The sequence below is a fragment of the Passer montanus genome, unplaced genomic scaffold (genome assembly GCF_014805655.1).
Source record: "Passer montanus isolate IOZ18808 unplaced genomic scaffold, ASM1480565v1 scaffold10, whole genome shotgun sequence".
Classification (NCBI taxonomy): domain Eukaryota; kingdom Metazoa; phylum Chordata; class Aves; order Passeriformes; family Passeridae; genus Passer; species Passer montanus.
The window spans coordinates 3,100,817-3,120,968 of NW_024356505.1; the positions used below are offsets into that span (position 1 = coordinate 3,100,817).

At 38.5% G+C, this 20,152-nt stretch overlaps 1 protein-coding gene across 1 annotated transcript in view; it reads right to left on the reverse strand.

Annotated features, from left to right (window-relative positions):
* Positions 1–3,524: 3,524 nt before the first annotated feature.
* The window catches only part of CMTM8 (CKLF like MARVEL transmembrane domain containing 8), a 34,928-nt gene continuing 18,300 nt past the window's right edge, over positions 3,525–20,152 (reverse strand). Inside the window, exons 2-4 of the mRNA XM_039711539.1 lie at positions 10,436–10,609; positions 6,560–6,676; positions 3,525–4,006 (exon numbers count right to left, since the gene is read on the reverse strand). Of these exons, the coding sequence (XP_039567473.1) occupies positions 3,923–4,006; positions 6,560–6,676; positions 10,436–10,609 (375 nt within the window). The 3' untranslated portion in view covers positions 3,525–3,922. The remainder of the gene's footprint in view (positions 4,007–6,559; positions 6,677–10,435; positions 10,610–20,152) is intronic.

A 20,152-nucleotide genomic window follows, 5' to 3' on the forward strand; every position in this document is an offset into this window, starting at 1 on the left:
GTGGAGGCACAGCTGCAAGCAGCGTCTTCCCACACGGCACCCACTGTTGCCAACCCGCCCCCCGCCAATCCTCTGATTCTCGATCTCATAAAAGATAAAAAACAGTCGCATTAAATGGGCAGCAACAGGTGAAACTGTAAGGGCTGTCCAGATGTCTCAGGCCCAGTGTTTGAATTAAATCAAACAGAAATACTAATGAAACGCAGCAAAGGAATCTATATATTTCCTCACGTTCAAAAATGACTTGTTCTGCTTTCTGACAAGTGAGGTAGCAGCAGGCCTCTGAGCTGGGCGTATGCCACTTTTGTATTACTGCAGTAGTGACCCTATCTCCTGCTGCTTCGTTCTGCAGTTACGACACAGATTCTGTTCATATTAAGTATTTAATAACTTCCTTCAGCATCTAAAATTGTCCTAAGAGGGAAGACATGCAAGCCCAGATGACCTGCAACACACAAGGCCCCAGCATAAGCAATTGCCTTGGAGCAAAATGGGTTTGCCAATGTGGGCAGTGGTCCTCACTAGATTAAGCAGCACATAGTTCTGGACTTCTGCTAAACCATCTTGTGGTTACAGGAAAAGGTATTACCTGTCCCACCACATTTTATATCATGTCATTAGATATCAAAGCAACAACACTGGCTATCGCCACAAGAGTAAAATGCTGGCTGCTGAGAAAAAAAAAGGAAAACTTTGTTCCATTTTTAAACAGCTGCCTTTGTTTGGTTTTTTCCCTCCCCTCTTCTCCTTACAGTTCCCATTCGGAAGCATGCATGGCTACAAGTTTCTACAAGCCCTGTGGAGGAAGGTTCCGGTAACTTCTTCACTTCCTATTTACTGGGGTTTTACCTGCTGGTTCAGCTTCTTTAGTTCTTTATTTCTTTTGAAAGTGTGTGTGTGACTGGCGCCCTGCTGATCTGAGTTCAGGCCCGTGAAAGAGAAATAACTTTAAATTAATACAAGTAAAATAACAGACATATTTTCAACCCAGCAATACAGGTGCCTTCTGTGAAGCACTGGGACAGACCTAACTCTACTGCATTTGAAGTTTTTATTACAGTTCTCATGCTATTTACTTTGTCTTGTTAGGTGCATTGTATATGAGGATGAAAAAAATACTGACAACTCCTTAATAAATGAAAATTAATGGCCATAAGCTGACATCAAGTACCCTTATTTATGTGACTTGCATTTTTCAGAGACTGCTTGTCTGAAACAAGTTAGTTATAAGCCAAACACCTTCATTTTGCAAGTTGATTAGCAGTTTGTTTATTCTTGTAAATATCTGTATTAAGAATTTCACTAATGACTTCATCACTTGCCAGTTGCTTTTTTAAGGCTTCTTTCAATCAGTACTAACCTACAGCAGATACAAACCATATTTTAATTGTTATATGAGCTAGCTTATCTTCTTTATTAATATTAGAATCTACAAATGAATTAACTCATGGTTTAATTAAATCAATATTTAAGACTAGTGAATTGGAAGACAATCTTTCGGGTACTTATGCCTTTCTTCAGGCCTGAAATTGGAGGGGCAAATTCCAAAAGGAATGCTCATCTTGTGCTGACTCCTCCAATTTTAACTAGATATTCAGAGCATTTGAAAAACAAGACAGTTGGTACCTGGGCAACAGATGAGAAATGAAACAGATGAGAAAGAACGTGGGAAGTAAGATAATTATCTTTGTGAAAGAACAGAGCAAGGCAGGTAAGTTATGGTTTGTGAAGAAAAACAAAACAAAACAAGCAAGGCAAAATAGACAGCAAATTTTTGCCTAGTATGTATTTTTTGAAATTTAGAATTAAGGATTCAACTCATAGATTTGTTTTTGGAAGTCATTCTGCAGATCTTCCCTGGAGGATCAGTGCTGAAGTCTCAGAGAGCATGTAGGTATTTTGCCAGAATCACTCCTTATCTGGTTTTATCTTACATTAAGGGGCTTACTCTGACATGTAACACACAGTTGCCATGACAGTTTTAGGTAAACTGGACGAAACAGAATTTCCTCTTAGCTCTACTCCCTCTTACTGCCTCTGTCCATAAATGAGGTCTGGCTTATGAGTTTAGACCAAACCATTGCAGTTACCACAAAATCTTGAAATGTTTGTGCAAACATAGTCACATCCTTTGGAGTTGAAACAGATACATCAAATATCAATTAAGAAAGAATTTCTATTACTACTGAAGCTTTTTGACTGATTAGAAATCACTGATGAAATTTTAATTCTGGCTCTATTTCTAGTCACACTTTATCAGTTGGCACTTGGATCATTTCAGTGCCTTTGATTCTTTTAATTCCCAGCGATGGAAGAGAGCATACAGGATTTTAATGACACATTTTATCTGTGTAGATAAAATGCAGAGTTGGTAGCCATTCTTCCTTCTCACAACTGGATAAATTTAGCAAGCAGCAGACAGCCTGACCTATGTTGTGTAGGCCAAATGCAATTTGCAGACAAGTATAGGTTTTTAAATAATATCTTGGCTTCCCTTACACTGAAATCTCATGACTGACAGATAATCAAGAAGAAAACCATGTGATTGAGAAGGCAATTAGCTGTCTGCAGATAAATCTTCTGCAAGGCACATATGTAAGTAACCACACACCATTTATTTACAAGGAGAAATAAAGAAGGTTTTTTTAAGCAATAAGGTTTCTCTGCTACCATATGTTATCAACCAAATAAGCTTTTGAAGGCTAGAAGGGAATCCAAATCTTCTTAATCCAAGAATAAAAGGTTAAAAGTAGTTTTAAATTAGGAAAGCTTTAAATAACATCATAAAGTAATCACAATCTTTCACTCACCATGTAATTTCTGGAAAAAAAATCCTTAGGTAATTTGTATTTGAAAGTAATTATCAAAGGTATCTGTTCTGAAAGTCATATTCTGTGATACTCCTGCTTGATTCAAAGTTATTTAAATAGGAGTACCAACTTCATTTGTTAAAGTAACAAGTTGCAGATGATGCCAGTAGACAGAAAAGGAGGGAGGAAATTCCTTGCTTGTTGCACTGCTGTCTTGACAATTCTTCTGTGGATTTTATCTTTGTATCATTTAATAGGTTTTAGAAGCCCAGATTTTAATAAGAGAGAGTAATGGCCTAATCTGAGGAGAAGAAAACCCAAACAATCACAGTCTGCTGAGAAACAAGAAGTGTTTGCCACCTTTAGCCAGAGATTTGTGATGCCCTCAGTAGGCTGAGCACTAAGGGGGTGTTGTCTGGGCTCCTGCTTTGGAGCCTGTTTGATCTGAGAAACCTGTTAAGGTAATGTGTTCCAGGCACAACATTTCTTCAGCTTCAGGCCTGAGCTTCAGACCTACAGTAACAGGTTCCAAAAGCAACCTCCCGATGGGAGAGACTGTTAGATTATGCACACTGACAGGATCATCAGAATTCTTGGTAGTATATATTGTACTCTGAAAAAGACATTTAAAAAAGCAAGCTTCTACTCTCAGTTTACAAAACATGTACAATTGGATCATTTATTTATTTTTTAAACTTTCAGGTGGTTTTTTTCTGCACAATGTCACTTTTTCATACATAACAATGATACAATGTCAATTTTAGTTTTGGTAGCCTTCAGTATCAAAAGTATAACTGTAACACTTAAAAAGTTACATTTACATACCTGGCACATTGAGTAAGATTTTTTTAAAGGTCTAGTAGTAAAAACTATACAATGTCTAGAAAAATACTATGTTAATTTTAAAAGAAGCAGTATGAAATTTTATTATATAGTACAAAGTCAGGTTAAAAATGTCTCTAAAGATGGCATTATTATAAATAATCAATTGATCTCGGTTTAGATTGTGTCAATTCTAGGAGAAATGTTCAAAAATACCTCTTCCAAGCTTTTATCAAAAGTGAATAATCCTCAAGGTACTTTACACAACAGAATTCACTTTAACAAAGTATTTACTGCAAAGTTCGTGATCGCCAGGATATAAAGCTAAAATATGTATTTCCAGCATAGCAGGAGGTAACCACGAAGGCAAAGAACTGTTGAGAGAGAGGAAAAAATAGATTAGGAAATAAATATATTTGAGAGCACTGTAATTTCTAAGGGGCAAAAAAACCCAGTTATGGGACTTGGGAAAAAAGGAAAATAGCAAGCTGACAAAAATGGCACACTCTGACCTGGTGCTTGTGGCCATCACAGCCAACACTGTGTAAAAGTAAGCTTACACTATGCATAGAAATATGGGCTTGGAACAGACAAAACATGACATATTTCAACTCTTTTAATAAATTCCTCATTATATGGCCTCAGTATGGATCTTACAGATTGGACTGCCACCAATCTAAATACTTGCCACTTTTAGAGGCTGAGGAATTGTCTGTGGGACAATGTGAGCTGAAGCTAAGACTCCTGCCCTGCTGCTGTGATCCAGATATTGCCTACAGCCCACCTGTACCTCAGCACGGCTCACAGTGCATCTGTTTGCCTACAGAGAAAACTTGGATTCAAATGCAGGCCCAGATGTGTTCTCAAACAGCACTGCTGATCAGGTTACCAGTTCCAGAGGTCCCCTACTGATGGGTAAAGATATTCCTCAGTGGCAGCAACCACGCTGTCATATTTCTATGCTGTCAGACATTGATAACATTATAAGCCCTCTATAGCAGGCTAGATTTATTTCACTTGTACTGATAAAATCCAATTCAGCCCTAGTGCTTAAGTTCCTGTTAATCACTGCATGTTGTTCAAAACAGATAGTATTCAACATGGTCTTAACAAAAATACCAGAATGTTTTGTGCTAGTAACTGAATCAAGTACAGCTGTCACTGCAAATAAGATTAACACCTCTTTTCTAAGATTTGATAGGACAAGAAGGAATAAACACAAGTTACAGGACAGGAAATTTCAATAGATATTAGGAAAAAAAACCCAACCCACAGTGTGACTAATTGAACACAGGCATTGGGGAATGGCCATATTTGGAAATACTCAAATTCAAGTGGACAAGGCCCTGGTAGCCTGATATGAGTTAGCCCTGCTGTAGGAGTGGAGAGAGTTGGACCAGACGACTTCCAAGAGTTCCTTCCAGCCTAAAAATATTTTATGATTCTACAGTTGTTCCTGGCTTATGTGCCACTGCTGAGCATTCATCCAGGCAATCTAAGCCTTTCAACAGAGGGCTCTTGGTGAGCATTGACTAATGCAAATTTAATCTCTAACTCCAAAAATCTGTATATGATGATGTAAAATCTTATTAAAATAAAATACTGTAGCATTCTTCTTTTTCCAATTATTTTGTTTCTTATTATATAAAAGCTCCATCTAAAATCTTTCTAACAGAATGACTATTGGGAATAGATTATTTGCTAAATCCTCTGTCCATGAAACCCTTAATGGATTTTGAAAGCAAGAATCCACATTTAATAGTTTATTTAGACACTGTGTTAGATAAACATTATTAGGAAGTATTAGAAGAGAATCCAAACCTCCCCTGAGACAGTGAACAGTCATGCATTTTGCATAAAACCTGAATCAGCATGGAAGCTTATCCAGCAGCAAGCAAGTTCCTGTCAGCTGCAGTGGCTGAGTAACAGATCTGTAGTTACAAACTGCCAAGAGGAGAAGACCCTGAGCACCACTGAAATGACAGGGATTTAATGATCCAATTCCCAGGACAAAAACAGAGCAGGTGTTCAAGTTCCTGTGCTCATGACCATACAAAATAAGCTTCAGACAGGATTTGTGAATAGTCAGGAGGACAACTGCAGAAGCATGAACACTCAGTAATTTGGAATTACTGTATAAAATTGAATTTGACTCCTGTTGCCACAACATGAAATAAGTTCTTTTACAACTCCTTTAACTTTGCTAGGGAATGTGTTCACCTAACCAAAAAAGTGACAGGGCTGTTTTCTGTTCCTTCTTTGCTTTGTTTTAAAGTTATTTTTTATCCATTTTGACTGTTTTGGGTTTCTAAATCTAATCACTAAGATAGTAATGTCAAACTAATTAGTGATTTCAACACATTACATTATTTTCCACACATTCCTCTTGCAACTCAAAGGAAAGATTATCAAAAGTTGAAGCTGTAACAGGAAGATCACTGTGGAAACAGCAATACCATTCCAGGGCTTTCCCCAAGGTGCTGTGTGGACAATAGCTTAGCCCACAGAAAGCTGAATGCATCTTATGCATAAGTAGGCAAAGTTGGCTGAGTTAGCTTAAACTGCTTTTCAAGTTGTCCAGGTGCATTGGGGTGACTCAATGTTCACACAATTTTTTTTGTCTGTTCTGATGTGCAGGCTCTGACCTCAGCCAGGGAGCTGGTAATAAATGAGGGCAAGGGAGGAGGAAATCTTAAAAACATTACTGCCTTTTCTGATGTGACTGTCATCTCCTGGTGGAATTTCCAGTCAGCTCTAAAAACTATGAACTAAATTGAGGCTACTTATAGGATTTGCATGTGACCTCTATCACTCTGCAGCTTTTCAAAATGCAGAACACCTGCAACTTCCACTCATACTTCCAACAAGTTTTCATTTGTTATAACTTTACTGAATGTAGAACTGATTTAAACAAAAAATGAACTCACTGAAGAAGCTGCCCAGCTGTTGTAATTGTGGCTGTCCAGATCTTTGGTAACTGAAGATGCATCTACAATGGCAGCAATGAGATACAAAACAAAGGCACTTCCATTAAAACACAGACCCTGTTGAAAAGACAAACATACATCATTAATATCCACAGACATTTGTTTTCCAACATTACAAAACTCTCTTCTGAAATACACTGAACACATACAAGTGTACACCAGAGTTGTCATTCTTAACTGTTTTTGCCTTCTTCAATGTTTCTGTCTGTAAGATTAAAATTTAACTGCTTTGAGGATCCATAAACATTGAACCATACTTTGGACAAACTGTTCTCTCCATCACACTAAGTGCAGAAAAGTCTTAAAGTTGGTGCCCTGTGATTTTCCGGAAGTGAAAATAAGGACTCAGTTTGGTTACCACAATCTATGAATTATGAAGTAAGAATATGACTCTACCTGATTAAAAAAAAAAACAAAACAAAAAAACAAAACAAAGAAACAAGACCAAACTGCACTTAGATTATATTTCTAATCTACATAAAGATAGGAATCAATAACTCCTGGCATATGGAGAGTATTTATAAAGCTTCCAAAACTTTGTTTTCTATGCTGTTGAAGGAGATAAAGAGGGTGACTTTTTTTCTCAGTTGTATGCTTCCATCTCTCAGTACCTTTCCCTTCTGTTTTTAAGAGGAGAAAGAAACAGACAAATCCAAGGAGGAGAACAGTCTGACTGGACTCCATGGGTCATCAAGACCCATGACAGATGCTGCGTTTTCTCTTTCAGGAGGCAAAGTTAATGTCTCAGGGTACTTAGGTTTATGACTAAGAAAGAAGAAAAGCAGATAACAATGACCTCACATAACCCTACAGAAAGCAAACAAAAATTTGTTTGGTTTTTGCACGTGAGAGAGAACAGGAAAGGAAGAGTGAACAGATGTCTAAGAAGATGAAAGAGAAAAATGTATGTATGAAACTTTGTCCTTTATTTTTTCACTACTTGGTCGTGAAAGTTTCTTCTTATTAAAAGAAAGGTTAAATCCTTTTAAACTGCACTCTGCTACTTGTCTAAGGCATACAAATTTGGTGCCATGTTTATGTGGAACGCCTCTGATATGCTTTGCATCTGGTTACAATTGCAGGAATGGGTAACTCAATATAGACCTGGTCCTCATGTACAGAATCAGCTCCCTTCAGCTTCTGACCCCAGTTTTGCACTCCAGACTGTCACACAAATATAACCTCTACCTCTCTTGCTCTAGTTGCCTAAATGTTGCCAAGCTCATGCAACTCAAACTTATTAATTCTCAGTGTGTGACCCAGTGGATCCTAGGAATTTATGCCAATTACCCACAATTTAATTAACTTTTCACCATCTTTGGCAAAATCTAAAAAAAAAGCTGCAGCTCAAGAAGAGAAGTTAAGAAGGAACTGTGGAAAATATCCACTTATCCTTCCACAGGGAACTGGGCTGAGCAGTGCCTCAGCACTTAGATAGAGTCCAAAGACTGGCACTTGAGATTTGATTCGCACACTTACAAATGAGTGGGGATTTATCTCACCTATATCAGTCTGTCTAATAAAAGGTACTATGTCTATCCACAGATCTCTCTCCTTGTTTTATCTGGGCAGTACAGCAATAAAACATCAAACTGTCAATTTTAGGATGAGATGCCAACAATTGGCAGGTTCTGCTGAACTCCTGTAAAGCACAGATTTAGAACCCCCAAATTTGATTACCTAGAGTATTTGTTGTTATTTTCAGATTTCCCATTCCAAAAAGACTCAATTACCCTGGAAAGCTACAAATCCCTGCAATATCTTGTCATGTAGAAAAAAGAGAAAAGCACATAATTTCTGCAAAGTGCTGCTCTGGGAAATAACACTGTTGGGGAAGATGGAATGCAGTGCAAGCTGATTGGGCCTTTGCTGCCAATATATTACTCAAACCAAATGGTTCATGCTAAATTACCATCTGCTTCTTAAATTCAAATTCACCAGATTTTAAAAGCTTCCATTGATTGTTTTAGCAAAAATCTTGCAGTATGAAGGAGAGTCAGTTTTGAAGCACTTCTTTTGGGTTAATTTGCAGTAAAAGTAACTGCATCTTAAGCAATTTGGTAATGTGCTTAACCTGCAAAAAGTGAATTTATGACAGAGATGTCCAGAAGTAATTTTGGAAACTGCATAGAATAGGAACAGTTTGAGCTAACTGTCGCCTAAGGAAGCAGAGCAATAACTGGCAGATACTGAAATTCAGGATTCTTCAGAGAATGGGGTAAAGGTGGGTGTAAACTCACTCAAAAAGCTGTGTGTCATGCTCTTTCCAACAAAGACTTTAAAAGCACCTGTCTGAAAAGAGACTCAACGTTCCTCTTGGCCATACAGGAGCAGCAGAGGACTTGTTCCCAAAGGGCTGTTCCCAAAAGCTCTTTTAATACCTCAGGGCAAAACAAGCTGGGACACAAGCATCTTTTATTTGTTTTGTATTTATTTTCTCATTACATGACCCTTTTATGTAAAAGGAGACTACCTTTTGGACTAACATTTATGTACACCTACAATATATTTGGAACTCAGAGCAAGAAATATACTCGATATGAAAGAGAAACAAATCAAATATTCCACTTTGTCTACCACATAGATCAGGGGCAACTCATTTATGTGCAGTTGCCTCATAATAGCATTCAACTGATGAAAGAAGGGTAGTGACCAAAGCTTTATTCAAATGGATATAAAGATGCTTTCCCTTTGAATGTACTTTACTTACATGTAATGCAATGGAGAAAAAAAAAAAAACCCACACCTTTAAACATACCCAGATACATTACTGCTGTAATTGAAATAATCCAACATTTCTATAGCAGTGTTACAGCCTTAATGGTAATTGCTGGTTATGAAACACGAAAATAGAGAAGCTATCTCAACATAATCCTGGTTGTTCTTATTAGTAATTGCTATAGCTGGCTATTTATTGCAGCAGCAAATGGGAACACTAAAAGAGAAGAGTATTCTAGTATTCAATTTTAGTCACATACACAATATAGCTGATAACAGGCTGTTAGCAACACAGAAGTCAAATACATTTCATCACAGAAATAACAGAATTCTAGTCAATAATATTTAGCTGTTAAAAAAAAAAAAGAACAGTATCTTACTGTATCCAACAAATGCAAAGATAAAATTTATAGTGATTCTTAGATGGGTCACAAATAGCCAGTTGGCTGAAATGACAATGACTTTTAGGATCTACTATCCTGAAGACCAGGCTGTTATGCAAATGAGGTAAAAATATACTGTTGAGAGTTAGAGCTGGCCAGGTTTGCTCAAGCCATAAAAACTGGATCTGCATTTTAAGTGCCTGTGAAATTTTTCTGTAATTACAGTAGCTGTTTATCTGATTTGCTTTAACTCTTGAGCTCAAAGCAAAGGATTACATGGTGCATATTTTACATATATATAATTTTCAGCACCATTTTCACAGGAGACTGCATATAGAGTGTTGCTACCTCTGAACTATCCTTGCTTTAACTTTAGCAGAGACTAATGTTTAGACTAATGTTAAGACTCATGTTTAAGAGTCTAAGTCCTGCTTCTAAAGCATGGTTTTGATTCCAGTAGGGATTTCTGCTGTTTAAGCCATATGGCCAAGTCTGTTACCTCAGAGGCAGCAACAGACTCATTCTTCATGGGACATAACCACTACAGAGAGAAAAAGAGGTCACTGTGCGTAAGTATCAGTCACACACACATTAAAAATCAAGTCACTATATCAATGGCTGAACAAAATGGTGAAACATACATGTAGAATGCACCAATATTTTATTCTCTACGAAACCCAGCAAACCTGGAACAACAAAGAATGGGTATATTTACCACCATGGTCCATGGCACCTGCGGGATCCTGGTGTAGGTCATTGTCATGTAGATGATCAGAAAGAAGACGGTGAGAACCCAGTAAAACACAGCTACAAACATCACCCAGCCAAAGGCTGGATAGAGAAAGTATTCTGTTCCAGCAATCAGGGTCCACACCAGCAGCCCCAACACCTGCAAAAGTTATGGAGGAGAAAGAAAACTGTTACACAGTTCTGTACCTCATACATTCCTTTGAGGTCAAGGGTGACACCACTGCTGTTCACATGAACCATTTGATGAGCTGAATGGGGATGCTGCACTGGCAAAATACTGATCTAACAAAAAAGAACATAAAAAATTGGTATTACTGTGGCAGGGTGTCACAAAGGGAAAGGCATCTTATCTGTTGATTTAGCCCAACCTTTAACTACTTTGGAGCCATACTTGCAGTGGTTTTACAGCTAGCTCCCAAAAGGATTGGTTATTGAAGCTTTCTTGCTGATGTGCATGAAGGCAAATGCTGCTGTTTTCCTGCCAGCAATGTCACTTTAGAAACAACAGCCTGTGAAAGACCACTGGGATCTTCAGGTTCTGTCTGCCACAGTCACAGGTCACTTGGAGTTGGAGAATGGCCCACACCTGCTCTGTGGATCAGCAGGCACCACAGACTCAGAACAACACCTAGACCTTATTAAAGGTAAAAGGTTGTAATAAAATATCAACACCACTACAACATAAAACTGTAACTGGAGAAGATCAAGTCAGACTGGGAATGTCATTATATTCCACAGCTCTTAAAACATTTCCCAAGTGACTTGACCCTAAGTAGTAGACAAGGACTCACACCAAGCAAAATCCTCAAGCAAAGCAGTCTGGGAGAAAAACCTCCCTCCTGATGTGGCAATCTGTTCAGATCTAAGACACAAAGAAATACATGAACCAGAGGTTTTAACATACTCTCTCCAGTTTTCTCCAATGCTAGGTGATCTCCAATGCATTAAAAGGAGTGAGGAGCAAGCAAAACATAAGTCATATGCAACAGAGAAAAAAAAGTTGTGTGTTTTGCAAGTTGCCCAGCAATTACAAAAATCTTAACCATAAAAAAGAAAGTGACGTTTTATACCTTATAAACAAACAAAAAGCAAAGCTCACTCCACACACTTTATTAGACTCAGATGTGGGAACTAAAATTCCTGTATTTGCAACAAGGCTTAGCTCTTTCTCCTATCTGGGCTATGGTGAAATTGCCTAGCAGTGAGAAATCGAAGGATTAACAAACTAAAGCAATTAGCAAGACATTTAACACATAAGAGCCACAACTGGACAGCCTAAAGAACCTTCCACCCCAATATTCTATCTCCAGCAGCAGTTAGTACCAGACACCTGAGGAAATACTTTAAAGAACAGACCATACAACAGTAAAATTTCCTTGGATTACCTTCCTCAGCTCTCAGGACTGTGCAGTGAAGGGACTTCTGAGCTGATGGTGATGTCTTTGTAATCAACAGACCCTGACAGCAGATGATGGTTTTGCTACAGCTTCATTTGCACAAGAGCCAATCCTATTCCCATGCAAGCTGCTGGCCATGGGAACCATTTACTCCTCTATTGCAGAATTGAACATATATATATATACACACACACACATATATGTATAAATAATGTTTAGAGATTTATCACTCATGTTTACAAACATGAATGTTTGTATTCTATTCTGTTATAGAAAAGTTTATTTTAACTGGTCCTAAACTATACTGTTATAGAAGTTTCTTGTAATTTGTCCTCCAACCACTTCGTATCTGTTAATTTGTCTTCAATTCATCCTCCAAATTGCCACACAAACTTAATTCAGCTTTCTACCATGTATTGATAGTAGATTAGATGTATATTATTTGTACATTCATCTGCATCATGCATACATAAAAGCACTGTTTCATGGTTTGTTTGGAGTTTGCATTCTCTCTTAAGAGAGAAAGCATATAATGGTCTGTTTAAGAGCATTTCCCCCCACCATTTTCACCAATACACGAATTTTCTCTTCAACAGGAAGCTCTAGAACTGGAATAAATATTCCTGCTTTTCGCAGCATACCAGGGGAGGGCAGCATTGCCTAGTAAGAACAGTTCAAACAGCGTTAAGTGGAGCCTTTAAAACACACTATTTTCAGTGCAAAGTTATCAGTTCAGCAATGCTTCCCATAGTTCATTTTAATTCTACTTCCAACAACGTTTTACTAATAGTAGCAATTCAGTTAATGGCACCTCGTATTGCAAGAACTACCCACAATCAGATAAAAAGCAACTCAATTTTACTGTAACAAGTGTTTTAAGTCTAAACAATTTTGATAGACTGTTTAGCTAAAAAAATACCATTTTCATAGGATACAAAGTTGTTTTTCATTACACCCATACACTTTAATCCAAATTTAAATTCATCATCAGAAATTATACCAATAAACAATTGATCTTGTGCTTGATAAATAATTATCGAAGGCAGATTTACCCTAGATCTGAGTATCTTATAAAACACCAAAAACAGAAATTTTGAAGGTGAGGAAAAAAAATTTAAAAATTTAACCATTAAATACTCTGCTTATAAGTGTTGATTTTTAGGACACTTTTAAATATAGAAGTAGATTTTTCATTAAATGCACAGGATTATGAAAAATTTTTACTACTAAATGCAATAAGATTGATAAGGATACCTCAGCTTATATAATGGATTATTATTCAAAAGAGCAAGATCTTCACAAGTGGCAAATTATTAAAATTAAAAAGGAAAATTTTGAGGTTACATGAGACCACTTAATCTTACGTAACCACACACACTAAAGCTAGCAAGAATGAGTATTCATGCTGGGCCCTGTTTTTTCCAGTAGTATTCTAACCTAGAGTTATCACCCCTCTTCCAAGATAATTTTAATATATGGGTGGCTGTACACTTCACATGTATTCCAAAGAATTGCTTTTAATCCATGTTTTTAGTTAGCTTGTATCAATGGCAGAACAACTCACCCAGGCAATTGAGATGCACCACAGATGGTACAGATTTATATTCTTAACTGGTTCCTGCATCGTAACTTTGATGGGTTGCATATTAGAGCACATTTGACATTTTCAGTTAGATCCAGATACTCTTACAGCATATTACTGGAGCTGACAGGCTAAAATAATATTTCAGACTTCTTGATTAGACCTGAAAAGGTCAGATCAGCTCATGGTCAACAATTCACTCCGTGTAGTTAAATGATATGGCAAATGGTTTCGCTGCATATGTAAACATATGCAATAAATTGATTTAAAGTTCACACGGGCCATCAGCATCTACAAAATACCTCAGGAGCCAAAGGAATCCAGACATCTAGACAAGCCTTTTGTGATTAACTGGTATTCTCAGCATGCTAAATACTGAGATTGCTTCTGCAGTGTTAAATGCCTGCCTCGTAATTTTCTGACTGTCCCTTACATGACAGGTTTGCTGTTCAACAGATCAGTACAAACTGGGTGACACTGCTGGAGCTGAGAATGCCACTTCTCCTACTGGTTTGGTATCACACCTCCCCACTGGGAAAAAGTGGACTGCATTCAAATGTCATCTCAATGAGCATCCAGCGTGCAGAATCTGGCAAGTGAGTGATAGGCAAGCAACACTGGAAAGCCAACACCAGCGACAGCTGGGGAGTGCCTGCAGTAATTCAGCAAGCACAGATAGTGCACAGCCACCTTCACTGCTCCAGGTCAGCTCTCAGACAAGGGAGAAAGCTCCACCCAGGCCTGTATCTCATTATGACCAGGTAGGCTACAGTGTATTAGTAATAGCTAAGTATTTGGTTTTAATTTATGAGCAAGTCATAAATGAAATATGCTTAATTAGAATTACAGGAACATACTACTATTCTGGAAAAATGAGCCCAAGAAAGGGGGAGGGAAAGGCATCAAGAAGGCCCAAGAAAATAATGCATGTGGTAATGGATGAGGGGGGATGATGGGTCCTAAGATTAAAAGTGTTCCACCAACTGGGTCCAGTTTTTCAAGTCAGATGGGAATGGGAATGGCAGTGCAAAATAAAGGCAAGCAGTTTTCTGTTGTTTATGGCAGGTTCTGATTTGAACTCAGACATTTATTTTGTGGTCATTTGGCTGCTGCTTGATCAGGTACCTCCATTACTAAAATGCATTAATATGTCAATGTACTAATGCACATTTCAGCAGTTGGCAGACACCACAAAAAGGAAGTAACTTGGTAGCAAAATCCAACATTATTGAGTGTGCAGGTTTAAAATTAGATGCTTAATTACATATTCAAACCCTTAAATAAGTGCCATAATTCTTCTGCAGTGTTCAGAACTTCAAAAGTATTGGATTATTTAGTCACTTTTAAAAAAAGAGGGCTTTGTTGTTAGTACATGAGACACTTGTCTCGTGTCACAATTCAGCAGGTATAAAAGCTGCTTTTGTACCTGGTGTGAGCTTGAATCTGTGTATCCAGTTTTGCTTTTTAAAGCAGCTTAAAAATTGCAAAAGAAAATTTGTACTTGCCACGTGCATTTAAAAAGGCTACGATGTAACAACTCCTCTCCAGAGGTACCAGGAGAGTATTGGAATTCTCCAGCATTTCTCCTGAGTGGTTAAACCAGCAACAGGGTTAAAAATGTGTATCCATCCTTTCCACAATAAAAGAAGTCTCATTGTAGCAGAACTGATAGGAAGAAAAACCTGAGGCTCACCTATTAAATTAAAAAAAACAACTTGGCATGTTTGCCAGAAGCTTTTTCTATCCTTTATCCAAGAGATGCTTCCTGCGACCATAAGCACTGCAGGATTTATATGGAGTTGCTGCTGGCACAGATGAAAAGGATGGCAGATGGATACTGGAAGAGTTGTGCATTTGCAGCACGAATTGCCTCCTGTATGCAAAGCCACCTAAACATGGACAGCATCCAGCAAGGAGAGAGCAAGACATCGTGCCTCTTCTTCCTAGCAAAGGAGATTTATGACTAGAAGACAGAGAGACCATTCTAAATTATTGCACATCATTATTTCATTACTAAATCACAAGTTAGGAGCTACCTTAGCAGCAGCACAAGCAGCCTGTCAATGTCTCAATCTCCATCCTTTTCTCCCTTGGCTACATACCAGGATGGTGGTGCTGGTATGGTTTTTAAGGAGAAAAAAAACAGTGAAAAAAAGAGAATTCTCCCTCTTCCGTTCCTGTAAAACATGTCCAGGACAGTCAGTCATAGGAACAGGCAGATTTAGTAGTATCATTTCCAGCTGTTTTTATTTTACAGATTTATTGATTTATTTGCAGATTATTTACAGATACAGAATTTTTTTTTTTAATTTTTTTTTCCCAGCTCAGGCTAAATGGAGTAAGTGCTTGCACTGCACTTTAGAAGTGTCTCTAAATCAGAATTTTTGTGCTCTCATCCATCGTCCATGAAGTGACACAACAATTCTGCGTTCTGCCACTAGAGCGAGCACAATCATTGCTTTTTTCTTCAGGGAAGGGGCACTTTGCCCAGCAGTAACATCAGGGCAATTTCCATTCAATGCAACCCCTGCAAATCGAAAAGAACCACTCAAAATAAGCAAGACATAGATGTATATATATATATAAATCTTTCACTAGGGTAATTCCAAATTTGAGTGTCTTCCCAAAGCAATTTTAGCAGGTTCACTTCCATACCAGATGCAACAGCAACATCAATTGTAGGTTTATTCACAAACTAGTCAAAATAAGAACACCTTCAACTTAAGGTGTTCAACTAAAAAAAAAAAAAAGAAGTATAAGAAAAAATAAGGTTAAAGTCTGTAATTGTTGGAAAAAATCAAACATCAATACAGACTAAAATACAGAATATAACAATCTTATTTCTGCTGCAGTCAGAGAAAAGGTGATGAGCATGTTTTTAAATGGAAATATTCAAACTTAAAATATTTCTATTAACACTGAGTAAAGGTGCAAAGATGAGGAAATTCAAAAATGTTTTTCAGCTATGGTTTTTAGAGATATAAGAACCTCGCTTAAGTGTCTTTGAAATGTCAAGGGCCATGTGAATGTACTCTGGAACAATCTAATCAATACATTGCCTTACCCTACTGCTTCTCCTTAAGTCTCAAACTTTTTTTTTTTTCCAAACACCAAACATTACAGTGAGTTGACATCAGCTACTCACTGGTGTCCCCTCCTCATTAGATTTTTCAGCTTTGCCTTGCTAGAAAAAAAATTAAAATCCACAGTGCTCACAGAAGCATGCCAGTGGTCGTAGTGGACAGTACCACCCTTAGCATCAAACTTAAGCAGCAGCTACAGGTCTCAAGCCTCTTCTAGCTTTGAAAACACTTCTGCCGAATAAAAGCCCAAAATTCAGTCTCTTCTACTCACCCAGAATTTCTAAAAATTGTCTGAATACCTGTTTAATTACTTTCAAGCCACCAGTTTCAGTGTTGACTCTTCCCACTAGTCTTCAAGTTGTCTGTCTTGCTCTTGGCTCTGTGGCAGCACCAGCACACATCCCTCACTACAGGCTAAATGGGCTTGAAATAGTGGCAGTAGTGACCATTGCTGCAGAGAACCACCCCCCAGAGCTGTTGTTTAGGATGGATTTCCTAAGAAAGAAAACTGCTGGATGCAGCACGTGCCAAAATATGTTCCGGAAATATGTCTTCATCAAAGACTGAACTCTCTTACCCCAGAGTTTAGTCCAAATCCTGTGACATGTCAGAAAACCTCCTGACCCAAGATTGAAATGGGTCAAAGCCTTCTGGCAGACATTTCATTCAATAGGGAACACACCTATTCCGGAATGAGACTTCAGACAAAGCCCTTCAAGGGCTGACAGACCTCAGCTGCTTTTCCCACAGCTCCACAAAGCAGGGAAGTCCTCCCACACCCACCCCAAACCCCCCAGAAAGAGTCCAGGAGCACCTCTGCCTAAAAAACTGGGAACCAGACCTCCTCATGTGTGAGCCAGTAAAGAAAGCCCAGTCCTGGTGTTCAGATGGTGATGCTCATTATCCAGACCAGTGATGCAGTGAAGATGCACTGAACTGGCCATGGCATGTGTAAATAAGGGTATCAGCTTGCACTTCCAAAAGAAATCACACTGGGAGGCAGAGCCAGCACTCAGGAGTTCCCAAGAACTATGAAGTCGCATTGGGAAGAGCGGAGAGAGGGAGGTGTGCAAGTGGGAAACTTTTTTTTCTGATCAGAATGGGCACTCACCAGGCATAAAGACAACAAAATGCAGCAGCACACCCAATGTCATGTCACCTTAGTAATCTACCACCTACTAAAAAGGTGTAAATCACGAAGGTACTCCTTCTCCACTGCAGTCCATGCATGAGGAGTCTTCTGTGATACGGTGCTCTGGCTCACTGCATCCCAGAAAAATAACCCAGGGGTGGGGGTCACTAAGGAAATCGTGCTGTCCATGCCAGCAGCACATTACAGGTTGCTTCACCTGAGAAATATGCATGGAATGTGTGAGACCAGAGCTAACACCAGTAACACAGTAAATTTAAGGAGGTAGCCTATATTAAAAAAGCAAGAGTTGTTTTCTGGGAAACAGACATGCCACATCAAAATTATGAAATCACTGCAACAGATTTATTACAGTTTCTCAGGAAGCTCTATTAATAACTAGAGGCGGAGTAGTGGATATTCAGAAGGTAAATAAGAGTTTGTTCAGGTTGTAAATTTTGTTTGGGTCATCAAAATGTTACAATGGAAGATTAGAAACTCTTAGGAAAAAAATAAAAGTAATAAAAATCTCTACCAAAGAGAAAACTCCAGAGTGCTTTATAAATCAATGGTGTACCCACACATTGAGAATGTTCTGCTCATTCTTCCCTTCCACTTACAAAATGATTCAGTTGGATTATTCAAGGCACAGAGAGCAACTCCTACAAGAAAAGAAAGTTAAAGCTGAAAAAAAAGACAGATCCAATTTTCTGTTGAAGACTGAAGGAGGATATGACAGAAGTCTGCAGAATGTCAGGTGGCACAAAGAGGGGAGCAAGGAGTAGATTAGGACTTGCAACACAAGAAGCATCTTGCTAAAATTATCATACAAAAAGATGAAAAGCAACAGAATTAAATGGTCTTTAAAAACAAAACAAAATCAAAAAGAAGGAAAAATACCCACAGTACATAAGCAAATCACAGAATGCCATGGGAAACCTCACATGCACTCTGGGTCAGCCCTGTCTGTATATATTATATACATGTCTGTATATATAATATACATACATGACAGTCAGGGTAGTCAGCAATCTTCAGCACTGGAAATTCCTAAATGTGCAGTTTGCCAGAAGTTAGGAAATGATAACAGAGAAGAAAGGCTTGCAGTACATGCTCCTTCTTACATTCCTCCCTAAGTTTTCAGTGAGAGTGACTATTAGAGACTGAGCTAAACAAACCACTGACCAGATCCATTACTTCTGGTTTTAACTTGCCTTCCTTTCCTGCAACCCTGGCAACCAAGGACTGGAAGATGTAAAAGTGTTAATAGAATAGGATGAGATGGTTACATGCCACATCAATATATAATTTGTTTCTAAAGTAGAATTACAACAAATAATCTCTCTAGCAACTGTGAAGAATCTGGCTTGAATTATATCATCATGAAATTTATCTTTTCAGTAGAGTGGAGGTTGATCATTAACAGACCATTAAAATGTGTACAAAGCATAAAGATTGGTCCTTGTCCCAGGGCACTTTCCACATAAAATGCTCTGGAGTTTGAGAGCTGCATTCAGGAGCACAGTACTGCTTACTCATGCCTGTAAATTCTAACTCAACCTTGTGTTTTGCCTGAGGATCTGCACACATGGAGTAATTTCTATAGGTTACTGTAAACTATGCATACATTAACTTGGTATCACAGTGCTACTCATCATTTCATCTACAAAGAAGCAGCAGAAGACAGCCTTGCTGTGCCTTTCACACTCTCTAGTCTGAAAGAAGTGTCTTGATGCAGAATACAGTGAGATGGGCAGCCAGGAGAAAGACCTGCAAGCTCAAAGCTGCTGCAGCTGGCTGGGACCACACTGGTTACTGCTATCAGTGGCTCCATCAGGGCCACAGTGTCATGTAAAAATAAAGAGGGCTGGCACAAAACGCTACTGGAGACAAGCAGCCTGACCTTAGCAGCACTTACTCACCGCTCTGGAAGGGTGACAGTGCAAGGCAATGACCTCCACAGTGCTCAATCTCTAAAGGTCGACAAGAGCATCTAAACACCAAGGAGAGGAGACTGCCTGGCCTCTTACCGAACAATCCCGAGGGATGCTACTGAAAGGAATGCTGCTGCCACTCCCTTTTCCTTCCACTTCAGCAAGGCCTGGCCGTGGCAGGGGTTTCTCCCACCACCTTGAATTTCCTAGAGAGAAACACTGTGATATTGTGCAGAAATGCTTGTTGATTCCAAGTTCACTGCCTCCTCCCAGCCCTGTCAGGAAACTGTGAAGTGGTACTGCTACAGCAAACACTGCAGTATCATGGAGCTGGGGACTACTCACTGGAATTGCTGTTGCATTTTGCCCTTCAGCAGCAGAGAAAGGAGAATGTAAAGTAATAGCACATTAGAATCAAATAAAAAATAATCTGCCTTTTCAGTTACTTTCTGAGCAAATTTTCATTTAAACGCCTTCAAGTACGAATTTTAAAGGAGACAATTACAAAGCAGAATAGTCACACAGAGACACACAAGGCAGAGGATATGTAATTTTTT